We start from the raw sequence: 12,195 nt of genomic DNA, 5'->3' as shown, positions 1-12,195 counted from the left end.
GTAAAATCTACATTAATTTTGTGGCAGCAGAGATGATTTCATCTTGACATTCTTCATCCAATGTGAGAAGCATAATTCAATTTCAATATTACTATTAAAACTTTTGCAATTAAGCCTGAAAAGTCCTTAGCTGCAGCTTGGCAATAAAAGCAGGTTAATGTAATGAAATCCCCAAATGAGGTAAATAATGCCACTTGTTCATTTTGCAGTGATTTCAAAGCATTTATGCGGGTGAAGAGTAGGTTTATTGCCTGGTAATTTTTATTTCAGTCTTTTAATAGCAGTGGTGTGTTAGGAAATTTTTTATGTGATAATATCACTCTCCTCCTGCTTTTCTTGGCAATGGGCTGTATTCTCGAGCTCTTAAAATTATGAGGTCAATTTTTAATTTTTCATTACCAAGAAGAAATGAAATTATTGCTGAGAAAACAGAAGGTCAGTGATACTATTAGTATCATAATACAAACTTTATTCATACCAGATTCAATTGCATTTTTTTTCCTTAAAAAAAAAGTTCCTTTATAAGAGCCAAGGTTTTGTACTTTGGTTCTTTGCTGGAATCCACCTCCTCAGCCCTTTAAAATCACTTTCCCATAGTAGCTGTTGCCAGACACGCATCTGTAAACTCTCAACTGATATATGCCCTCTCCTGGCATGATATCTCCTTTCAATTTTTCTGCAGTTTGTCCTGTTTCTGCATGCTCTCTTTTTCTTTGGAGGGTGGTGACAATGATTGCTAACTGGAGTAGTCAGAAACATCACAAGAAATGAGAAATTGCCACAGAATAACCCAAGTGTCACCCTAAATTCTGTTGAGAGAAAAAAGAATTGTTTGTATTATAATACTGAATTTTCAGTAAAAGTGGAATACTAATGGTTTCTTTCCTAGTTTAGATTCAAAGTGGATTGTTCTGTACTTGATATTTTATTGGTTTCATGGTACTTTCTAGTTGAATTTGATATTGGGGGAAGCTTTTCAGTGTGTGTACCTCATGACCTTACTGCTGGTTCTGGTAGCAGGGATCTCAAGGAGACCAGAGGAATGACCATTCGGTCCCTGAGCGCAGCGGTTCCCACATTGAGGAGGAAGCACGGGTCGAACCCTCCAAGAAATCCCAGCACCGCTCCTCCTCCAGCCAGCACCACAACCATCGCAGTGGTGGCAGAGGCCTTCACAGGCAGGAAACTTTTGACTCAGAAACACAAGACAGCAGAGATTCAGCTTACGTAGAGCCAAAGGAGGACTACTCACATGAGCACGGTGACCACTATGATTCTCACAGGGATCATAATCACAGAGACGAGTCCCGTGGGATCAGTGAACACAGACACAGAGAGTCCCGGCACCGCTCAAAGGAGAGGGACCGCGAGCAGGACCACAATGAATGCAACAAACAGCGCAGTCGCCATAAATCAAGGGACCAATATTGTGACAAGGATGGGGAAGTGATATCGAAAAAACGTAACGATGCAGGAGAGTGGAACAGGGATGTTTACATCCGTCAGTAACTTTTGCCTCTGGCAGTCTTGTGTTTCTTTGAAGTCTTGTAACAATGCCCCTTGAAAATATCTTGGGTTCTTCTTTGCAGAACATATGGTATCCTTCTGTATGCTGATTTGTATTGCTGTTGCTCGCATAGCAATAGCATGAAATAGAATATTCATATACTTATTTTTTTGGTTAGTGCTATATGAATTAGTGTAGTACAACTGAAGAGTTCCTGATGTTGTACTATGACATTTTTCAAGCTGTTTTTGGTAGCTGCCACTTGAACAATATCTGTTGCCATCAAGGTGTTGTTAGTGTTTTTTAAAAAAAAAAGGTACATTTGATGTCTAATAACTTCCCATGTATTCAGCAAGCCAGGATCAGCACATAAAAAATCTAAAACTTTTTGTCTGCTCTGATTTTTAATTTGTAAGCACTTGATTTTGCATATTGATTTAAGCACCACTCTGTTGCTTGTACCTCTGGTGGTCTCCGTATGAAGACAGAATTCAGTCTTGCCTTACACACAGGGGATCATGGAGTCAAAATCTATTTTCTATGTATTGGTACTGTGTACTGTATATACAGTTTATAAATGTTATTTCTGCAGACACCTTCTTACTATATAAGTTTGATCACACTGTTTTAGAGTCCTAATGCCAAGTCAGCAGATTTGCTTTTGAATTACTGGCAACTGGAACTAGCCTCACTTAGGAAATCTGTAACAGTGTTCAATCTAAATACTTTTTCTTCTGTAGCAGAAAGCTTATACTTATTGTAAATATGGATGAGTGCTTGAGATAAAGGGTGTAACTCTTATACCTTATGCTGTCCTTGCAAACCAAATTTTGCATTTTAAAGTTACGGTAAAGGTAATGAACTTACCACTATAAATTATTCTTCTCTGTTCAGGTCACAATATTGCAATGGGCACAGCTTAATTTTTGTTCTACTGTCAGCAAACAGAGCACACATGTTGGAGGTGTGTATGTAAGTGGGTGGGTGGTGGATTGACGTTCGTGTGCGTGTGCACGTTAGGCAGCAAACTGTAAAAATCTACTGAAGAAAACATAAGTTACTCAAAAGCCCAAAAAGTCTATTTCTACATTCTGTCTCTTAATTTAAAAATCCAAATTGCATTCAGGGAATATGAGGGAATTTACTGACCCAGGTAATTGGGTAAGCATAAATCTGCTGGCTCTTTGTTGAGATTCAGGAGAGTAAAAACAGGCAAATGTTACTGTGAGTTTCACTGGAAATGTAAAATCTTTGTGTTTTAGAGTATTTGTTTTAGTAAGAAAAGTTTACACAGCTTGTGGAGGGTTATTTTGTTGGAAAATAAATTTTTGTAGCTTCTCCACTTTTTCTACACTTGCCAATTCTCTGCATTCCCACTCTGCAGCCAGCTCACTGCTTTTCCTTCACCAAAGCTGTTGTGCTGCTGATGAGAGCATAGAAAAATGACTGTGACTCTGTTAGGAGCTTTCTAGAGAAAATGCATTGAAATTGAAGGGAGTGAACACAGTTTGTTTTGCACTGAACACCTGTTGCACTGGTAAGTGGGGGGAAAATTCTCTATTATTTTTGACTCCAGGTTCCATACCCTTGCCTAGTGTAAAAGCTGTTCTGCATCACATGTAGTCTTTGTAGTACTTGTATTAATGAAATACTTTTTGTATTTCCCTGTAAATAGCACATTATATAAAGACTGTAGTGTGATAATAATTAGTTTAGCTGGAAGTTCTTTTTATTTATTATTTCAATTCTGGGAATATCAGCATTGCCTGATTTTGAATATCATTTTAGTGAAATGGATAAGATATATGGCAGGTGCATGCTTTCTCCAGTCTCCTAGCCCAGCATCCAAGAAACTCGCTTAAACATTCTCTGCCCTTCCTCTCCTACCCCTCTCCCTGGTGCTTTATAAGCATTTTTACAACAAGCTAAGAGTGGGAAATTCTGCTGTCAGTTATCTGGCCATTCCTCCCAGTGCTGCTGACTGTTGTGGTTATTCAAGGGTAGGTTTTGGCTCAAAGCATGAACTGTGGGGAACACAAGAAAAAAGGTTATTTTTCTAGAAATAAAATTCTCATCATTTTCTAAACATCACTAAATGGCTTTGTAGAGAAAGGAAGAATAGGTAAGTAGATCTGTTGTATTACTAAATGGATATAGAAGAGTACATAAACTGGTTTTTGATACAAGAGAATTTTCAGGGTATCTGTAAAAAATTACATTAAAAGACTGTTGTTTGAATCATATCAGATCACATGTGAGAAGAAAATTATATTGTCTTGCTCTGTATAGCCTGGCTTTAGCTAATTTACCAGTTGCAGTAAATGGTGTTGCTCCCTGCAACTCATGACAACTATGTCGTCTAAGAAGTGATTCCACTTCAATACCTTGAATATTTTGTTCTTTTTTTTGTTGGGTTTTTGGTTGGTTGTGGGGTTTTTTGCTTTGTTTGTTTGTTTACTTTTGCTCCAGAGAGTGTTTATTTTTCAGCTTTCCTAAAGTATTTTTTAAGGAATGCTTGGCAGAATTTCAAAGCACTGAGTAGTATATGAAAACTATGGCATAGGCAGTTTGTGTATAGACAAATAAATGAGAAAATAAAGAGCATAGTCCAAGCCCTAGTATTTAAGTATGGCCTATATATTGATTCATGGAGTATAAACATTAAAAAAAAAGACAAATCCAAATCCAACTGGTTCATAGAATTGTGTTTTATATAGTGCTGCTATTTATGTATAGACAACATTCTACCAAACACGTGTATTTCTTAGGCAGACTCACTGAATAGGTTTTATTAGCTGAGATACTTTTTTTCAGTTTCTGTTTTAAGAGTGACAAATCATTTGTAATGTGAGCTTGTACTACATATATTGCACAATACCACCTGCCTGCTGAGCACTACTTTGAAAAGCACTTTAACAGAGTTATGTCAATAAGAAGCTTTAAAAATACTCCAAGTGGAGGACATATCAAAGATTATTGTGATGAAATGTCTTTGCAGAGTTTTGCCATTAGAAGGTTTAATACTGGTTGCATTAGGAAACTAATGAGTTCATACTTCTGTATCTGGTTTCAGGGGTTTTGAATCTGAGAAATGGTAGAGGTCCCAGTGAGCTCCAGAGTCTTATGGATGTGTGGTACAAAACAACTAAAAAGATAATAAAACCAGTGAAACAGAAGGAAAGGGAGGAAGATAAAATAATTAAGTGATATGTAAGTCTGGGCAGTTCAACTCTGTATTTTTCTAAAGAATTTCAGTATATGGAAGGAATGGGATGCATTTTAAGATCTGCATGTATATGTTAGATGTTAACCTTATTTTTATGTGTTTTTTCAAATGACTGTACATCAGTGCTGAGTAGCCTAAGTCTATCCTTTACCAGTTTTCTAGTGTCACACAGATGTCATGCAAGAAAGAATTCTCTTCCAGAGGAACTGGAAGGAGATGACAGTAAAAGTCTCCAGACCTGCTAAGGGACAGGACAGTGGGGAAGAATAAGCAAACAGGTTTGTTCACAAAGGCAGCATCAGTACGAGTTATATGCTGAAAACACTATTTTTACTAAATTAATCTATAAATTACTGCCTAGAATTTAAAGAATTCTTCTAGAATGCTCATGAATTTATATTCTGTATCTGGCATCAAGAGTTCAGAATTTGAAGAGAGATCCATAGTTTTTGCTTCTCAAGGAATAAAATTAAATACATAGTTTCTCGTAAGGCTCTGGACCCATTTAAAGAAGATCAGTTTTAAAGCCACAAAGAGTTTCAGAGGAACATCTCTTTTCACAGAAATCTGTATACTCTTAACCTATAGCCCTTATAATAAATGGAGGATAAGGAAATGAAGTTGCACTCACTGAACCCTGAATAAAGGGAGAGGCCCATTTTAACTTCTCCCTGCATACCTGGTTACTTATCCTATACACGCAACTCCTGCCCAGATCTAATACACTGCCCCTTAATACTTTGTCTTTTATGAATCTGTTGGCAATTACCATTTTTAACCTCTATTGGTTTGTAAAGTCATGCTCACGTTCTGGGACACCTGCAAAGGTTTTAATGGGGTCCATTATCATTCCCTCAGCTGGAATGAAGTGAGTGGTCTGACTGCTTTTAATCAGTGGATGTTCAAAGGAAAAGAGCTGGTGTAAACCACCTCCTGTGTTTGTTAGTTACTAAAGCCTCTTCAAAAGGTGTTTTGATTAGTGGTTACATTTGACCTCTGATTGCTTTAAAATATCAGGCTGAAAGCCGTTTTCCAAAAGTTTTTGACTTTCATTCTATTCCATCCGTAAATATCGAGCATATTGAAAAAACTTTATTACAAAGTCTAAACAGAGAAATTATTTTTCAGAGTGTAATATAACATTTCTGGTGTACATTTACTTATATTTATTACTTTATTGCAGATCTTTCACCAAAATCTTAGTTCTTCTATCATCTGTAAGATATGTGGATGCCATTTTTACTGTGAATGTTTTTAATCAAATGTTATTCAATCAATTTTATTGCTTGGCAATTTGTCTGTAATTTATTTCCCCACTTTTATATAACAAACTATTACATATGAGCTTACAGTAGTTTTATAGACAGTTTCTTTTTATAACTTACCACCCTAGAAATGTATTCCTACGCAGCCCCAGAAAAGGTTTATATCAGATATAATAGAGATTAAGCAGGTTCTTTTAACTCATCCATATTCTCATTTCTTCCTTTATTCTTGCCACTTTTATCCATCATGCATACCTACTTGGCAATGAATTCTAGCAGTACCAAATTGGATTTTCATATAAACTTCTTATTCATGAACAATCAAACATAAAAACAAGGTTCTTTATATTTTAAACTACCCACTCTAAAGTCATTTCTTGATTGACCACCCTCACTAGCCCATTCCTTAAAAAGCAAATGAAATCCAGTGATCCAAAAAACTGGTGCATTCCATGACACTGAAACAAGAAAAAGCTCTATTATAATTTCATAGTATATGAGGCTGCCTATTTTAGTATCTTTCTACTGACCAAGATAGATATTTAGATTTGGCACTATTACTAATCATTATTTGTGCAAACAGGGAAAACTACTTTTCAGACTTTCTTAACGACAGGATCTGATTGCATGCCTAATCTATCTATTTTGTAGGTTTAATCTTTCATTATAATGACAATAACTTTTTAAATTTAATATATAAATATCTCATATATATATTAAAAATATATATAAATATATTCTATTGTGCTTCAGCATCAACTGGTGAAGCACAATGATTCAGTGTGTAAAGATTATCAGGAAAGTAATCATATGATATGTTTAAAACACATATACACCATCCATCAGAACTGTCAATGACAGAGTATTCCTACCACTTCTGAAGTCACAGTAGGATTGGAATAGAAAAAAAAAGGGCATCCATCCAACTTTAGTCATCTAACTTGGCCACACCTGTAGTGAGAGAAAGGATGCTGGCTCCTTCAAGGGCTGGTGCATCTTAAGTGAGTTTCTGTTCTGACCTGCCTGACAAAGTCACTCCCCTGTTCCCAACAGGCACAGGGCCCTTGGGAAACAGCTCAGGCCAATCCCTTCCATATGCTGAGTTGATATTGCAGAAAAAACCTTAATAGCTAAAGTTCATATATCAGTACATTTTTCAGGTGAAGTCTGCTCTGCAAATTACACTGGAATTAACTAAAAGTTAGTTACATTTTCTTCCCAGCCCCAAGAAACTTCTCCTATAATATCAAGTGAGGTCACTTCCTTAAAATGCCAATCATCCAAACCTAAAGGAAGTGGGAGACGTCTCAACAAATATTCCACTAAAAATTCATCAATCTTAATTCTTTCAAATTCAGCATTGCACAAATCCTGCTACTGAAACTGGAGGTAAACTTCCTTACTTTGTATGAATACAGACTTCAGTATATAGTTTATGTGTGCTGATTAATGTTTAAAAAATTTCTATAATCTGCAAAAAAGAAAATGCTTTTTTTAGTAGCACTGAGTTAAAGATTTCAACACGTTCCTACAATAAAAGATTCGTCCCTTTTGTTCCCAGGTAATCATTTTCACCATATTTAGACTAGAAAGATTATAATATGAACTTAAATGACTCTAAATAGGATATCTCACCTACTACTGATGAAACAAAATTACTTTAAATTTTCTTTAGACATGGTGTGTTTAATGGCAAGGAATGACCAACAGAAGTAGAGAAGTAGTAGACAAGAATTCCATTTTCCCATCCTGCTAGGATAGGCCTTACAGAGGATGGACTTGTCAACCTTGGCAGGTCAGAAGAAATGTTTTTATTCAAGAGCAGTAGAAAACATACAGTATCAAGACATTTATGGAAAATGTATGAGAAAAGTAAACAACCAGACTACTGAGAAAGAGAATTGTATAAATGGTTTTGATTGTGAGCAAATACAAAATGCATTTCTTACAGTACAAAGACAAATGATAAAAGAACTATTGCTCTTTTTAATCCAACCAAATAATTATGTGTGAAAACACAGACTTTTTCAGATAATCCTTTTTAAAACTGGAAATTGATCGAGTGAGAGGAAAACACCAAACACACACAGATGTCAGTTTCTGCTTTTTCTTGTCCTTAGCTTTCCTTCTTTAGTGCTATTGTCAGTTCCAGCAGGACTGAGAATACTGTTCAAACTGGAACTGAAGCAGAATTATCAAATACATCGAACATCTTTTAAGAAATTCAGATTATTTGAACTTTGAGCAATGTAGTAAGGCAGTTTTCATTAGCATGCTTCCCCAGTTTCAATTTTCATTATTTTAGCTGGTGATGCTTTCTAACCAATAAAGAGTTAATATCCTTAGTTGTTTGAAAGGTGATTTGCAACATTTCAGATGGTATTATGCAGTTTTCTGTCTTTTGATATATTAATCATAACTGTAGCCCCTTCTGTTACAAATGTTTGATTTTAAAACTGTCACTTGTCAGCCAGTCCAATAGGCTATTTCAGAACCAATACAGTTTATGCATGGGAAGTTTGATGTTGAAACAATATTTATTTACATTCCCAGAGTGAGATGGTTTAATATATTCATGCTGCTATAAAAGACATGCTACAAAGCCTAATCGTATTTTGTGTATATACTATGTGTACAGAGAATCTTGCTTGTATTGAAATAAAAGAGAAATGAGGTTCTAAGTATCAATTTATAAAACAGTTCTTTGTAAAATGTTGCAGTGTTTTGAGAAGCACTATTTAAGGAAACTAACTACTGGTAAACCTCCATAGAAACTCCCCTTTCCAAAAGTCATTGTAATAGTTCCCATCTATTTTTTTATGTTTGCATTTTGTAGAGTAGCTTACATCCCCTTCCTCCGCTTGCCACACCAGATACGGGGAAACCAGAGCAGACAGCAGTATGAGTGAACATAGTTGTCATTCAGGCACTGACCTGCTGTAAATACAAAAGCAGAGGGAGACTTACAAATGATACTGCCCTTCCCCCAGCCATGACTTTTCTGCTGCAACCTGTGGCTCTTTCCCATCAGAACAGCTGGCAGATTTTAGTGCTGCCATAGCAACCCTGCCGTCAGCCCGTTGGCTTGGTAACATTGCAGCAGGAAGAAAGGCACTTCACGTCTGAACTGTTCTTAGACTCACTGAGGTATTTTTTCAGGTTGCATTCCCAAATCCTTATTTACTGTTCGATTTAATAAATTTTGCAATGAAAAATCCTATACAGTCTTTATTTGCCAAAGAAATCAGGTCATCTTCTCTAGAACCTTGCAAATAATTAATATCCATTCCTTGCAATGTCACAGCAGATGGATCAAATCTCTGGAGCAGCTTCAGCTGATCAAGTGATAGTCCAGCTCCCTTCATGCCTTCTCCTCCAATGTGAGGTTCCTGTTCAAGTAACAAAGAAAAGCAAATTATTGCAGCTCTAAATGCCCTAAATGTATTCTGCTGAGCTACTGAACAATTAACATGGACAAGCTGTGCTTGTATCCTTCACACCAGAAGATCCAGAAGCAATGTGGCTTCTTTTCTTGCCTTCATCTGGCCAATATTATTCAAACATATATACAATATTAATACAAGATATCTACAAGTATTTTGAGGAGGTGGTGATGCCACTTGTCAACTTTATCTCTGTAGTTTAGAGCACTTTTTGAGGATAGGTGCACAGGTCTAAAAGAATTCCTTACTCCAAGGGCTGAAACATCCCAAGAAAGCTGTTACCACCAGCTAGCCAGTCTAAAGGGTTTAGGTTGCCACTTCTAAATGATTCAGCACTTCTGTGTACTGACTTAACAGCTATGAGTTAGTCAAAAACAGTGAGTCCTCAGCCCGTTACCAGTATCATCAGTAACAGCAGTAGAATTCCAGAGACAGCTAGGCTGGAAAAGACCTTGGAAATCATCAAGTCCAACCTATGACCTAACACCATCTTGTCAACTGTACCATGGCACCAACTGCAATCCAGTCTTCCCTTAAATACCCACAGGGACTGTGACTCCACCACCTCCTGGGCAGCCCATTCCAACAATCAACCCTTTCTGTGAAGAATTTCTTCCTGGTATCCAACCTAAAATGTTGGGATTCTTCACAGTAAAAACTTCAATTGGAGAGACTAAAAGCCCCTGTCCAGAATATTTTACTGCCTGAAGAGGCATCATTTTTGGGAGATGATGCAGCAGAAAAATTTAACTTTTGAGTTTTCTTGTCATGTAATAAGACTAACAGGTAAATGGGACTACTGTTACATGTGCATGTCTGTAAGGCAGAGAAAAAAAGAAAGAATCAATTTCAAGAGATAACATTTGGCTTTAAAATCCTGGAGAGGGGAAGGACTTAAAAATCCCATCCTTCTTCTCAATATTTCTTGTGAATAGCCTTGACTGCTTCCTATTAAAAACCCTAATTCCTGGAAAAAGAATAATTCTTAGCTGGATTGTTCTTTCAATGCATTCAGTAAGGAGATGGAACAAAGTGTGCAAAAGCTGGCACTGCAATATCAAAAATAGATCTCCTTTGTCAATCTAGTCTAATGTAGTCCATAATGCAGCCTACAGCAGAGTGTTTTTTCAGCCATCACACTTTGCTAACACATGAGCTCACCCAGTCAGCACATGATGCCAGTTAGCTGCTTAACCACGTACTGCCTGCTGGAGAGCTGGGCAGCCAAGGGGCTGCACACTCATTCTCCCTTTCCCTCAGCAGCATTTCAGGGCTTTCCATTGAAAGGTAAAAGACAAACACAGGTGTCTACTGCAAACTGAGAGAAAAGTAACATACAAAGGGAGACAAGGGTAGCGACTTGATGTAATGGAAGGAAGGAAGGAAAGGTGAAAGTCTAGGGAAAACAATATTCCACAGGTTCGAGTAACTTGGTTAAAGGCAGACCAGTGTCTTCCTCTACCTTTTAATTTTTCCTTCCAGTTAAGTTACTGCATTTAAGTTGATCTACAGTATCTCCTGTGTAAACTCCTAAGAGGAAGTCTGCACAAAGGAGCAGCTGCCATGTGGTAACTTACACCTACAAGAACAACGCTTATGGCTCCATCTCCTGTTTTTTCCTTGCCCACATTACCCAATGTGCTTCCAGGATCTGCTGCCAAACTGAGAAAGTGGGAAACAGTGGACTGGATAAAAAAGGAGACATCCACTGAGACTAAAGAATATGGGAAATAAGTACATAAAGGAACATGAGGTAAGTAGACTGTAGACTCCTGTTTCATGTTCATTGGAAAATATCACCTTAGTTTACACTGGTAGGAAACTGGTTATAAGGTATTATAAATTATATGTGGGTAAACAATTCAATGTCATTTCGTTTAAAATATATTATACATAAAAGATTAATTTTTACAGATATGGTGTGTGTGTGTGTGAAAAACAGTGCTTTATTCAAGACTGATATTACTGGTGAGAGAAAGTTTATCCAGCAGGAATTAATCTTGCATTTGAATTAATAAGGCTTGTGTTTTGCTCTGCCATTCTACCCAGGTGGATTTTTCATGCAGTTAGGTTAAATGTATAATCTCAGTTGAAATGTCTGGAACTGAAAAATTCTTAGTGAATGGATGGTGAGAATACAGACAGAAGAACACACCATAAAAAGCTTTGATGAAGAGCTTCAGTTCTGTTAAATCTTTACCAGCCATCATATTAATTTCTCATTGTACAGCTATTGTATTTTTTTTAATTTCAGTTAAAGATTCATCTAAGCTTCTTAAGACAGGTACAAGTCATCACAGAATGTGTAAGCAAAACCGATATCAGTCAGACTTTTCCTCAAAGCCATGATGATAAACAACTACCACACCCAACTCCTCATCAAAGAGGAAGTGGGACACGTGATCTGATGACAAACCCCCCCTGAAGTACAACAAAAGGTAACAGATATTTCTCAATTGTATATACTGTAGCTAGTGTAGATAAAAACATTCTAGTATCTCCCTATATATTTTACCTCCTCCCAGACATCTTAATAGTAGGCACTGACTCCAAAAAAGACAAGGTACATTCTTAGGACACTGAGCCTGAAATAATTTCTTTCTCTCATTCCTTTTAAATAAATCAAAAATAGGTCCCATACATATAACATCCTCCTTCTTTGAAACAAAAATTTAGTTTCATTTATGTCCCATACATTATATGCAAGTCTTCAAGACTTCAGTGGCATTAATAAAAAAAACTTCACCTCTCCTG

General features: G+C 36.7%; 2 protein-coding genes across 29 annotated transcripts in view; one reads left to right on the top strand and one right to left on the bottom strand.

The window, feature by feature from the left end:
• CACNB2 (calcium voltage-gated channel auxiliary subunit beta 2) overlaps positions 1-8,686 on the top strand; it is a 247,196-nt gene extending 238,510 nt beyond the window's left edge. For 6 of the 10 annotated variants that reach the window (XM_071428849.1, XM_071428847.1, XM_071428854.1 and 3 more), the window contains one exon: positions 1,018-8,686. In XM_071428849.1, the coding sequence (XP_071284950.1) occupies positions 1,018-1,509 (492 nt within the window). In that variant the 3' untranslated portion in view covers positions 1,510-8,686. The remainder of the gene's footprint in view (positions 1-1,017) is intronic. The other 4 variants (XM_071428850.1, XM_071428848.1, XM_071428857.1 and 1 more) reach the window with 1 other exon arrangement.
• NSUN6 (NOP2/Sun RNA methyltransferase 6) overlaps positions 7,795-12,195 on the bottom strand; it is a 22,413-nt gene continuing 18,012 nt past the window's right edge. For 18 of the 19 annotated variants that reach the window (XM_071428858.1, XM_071428859.1, XM_071428861.1 and 15 more), the window contains one exon: positions 7,795-9,387. In XM_071428858.1, coding sequence (XP_071284959.1) covers positions 9,175-9,387 — 213 coding nt within the window. In that variant the 3' untranslated portion in view covers positions 7,795-9,174. Of the gene's footprint in view, positions 9,388-9,409; positions 12,193-12,195 lie in introns of those variants that run through there. The other variant, XM_071428877.1, reaches the window with a different exon arrangement.

This window comes from Agelaius tricolor, unplaced genomic scaffold, assembly GCF_023055355.1.
Source record: "Agelaius tricolor isolate 1412-34295 unplaced genomic scaffold, bAgeTri1.0.p SCAF_6, whole genome shotgun sequence".
In the NCBI taxonomy this organism is placed as follows: domain Eukaryota; kingdom Metazoa; phylum Chordata; class Aves; order Passeriformes; family Icteridae; genus Agelaius; species Agelaius tricolor.
Note: the sequence above shows the minus strand (reverse complement) of the source record. Positions and strands in the feature narration are given on the sequence as shown.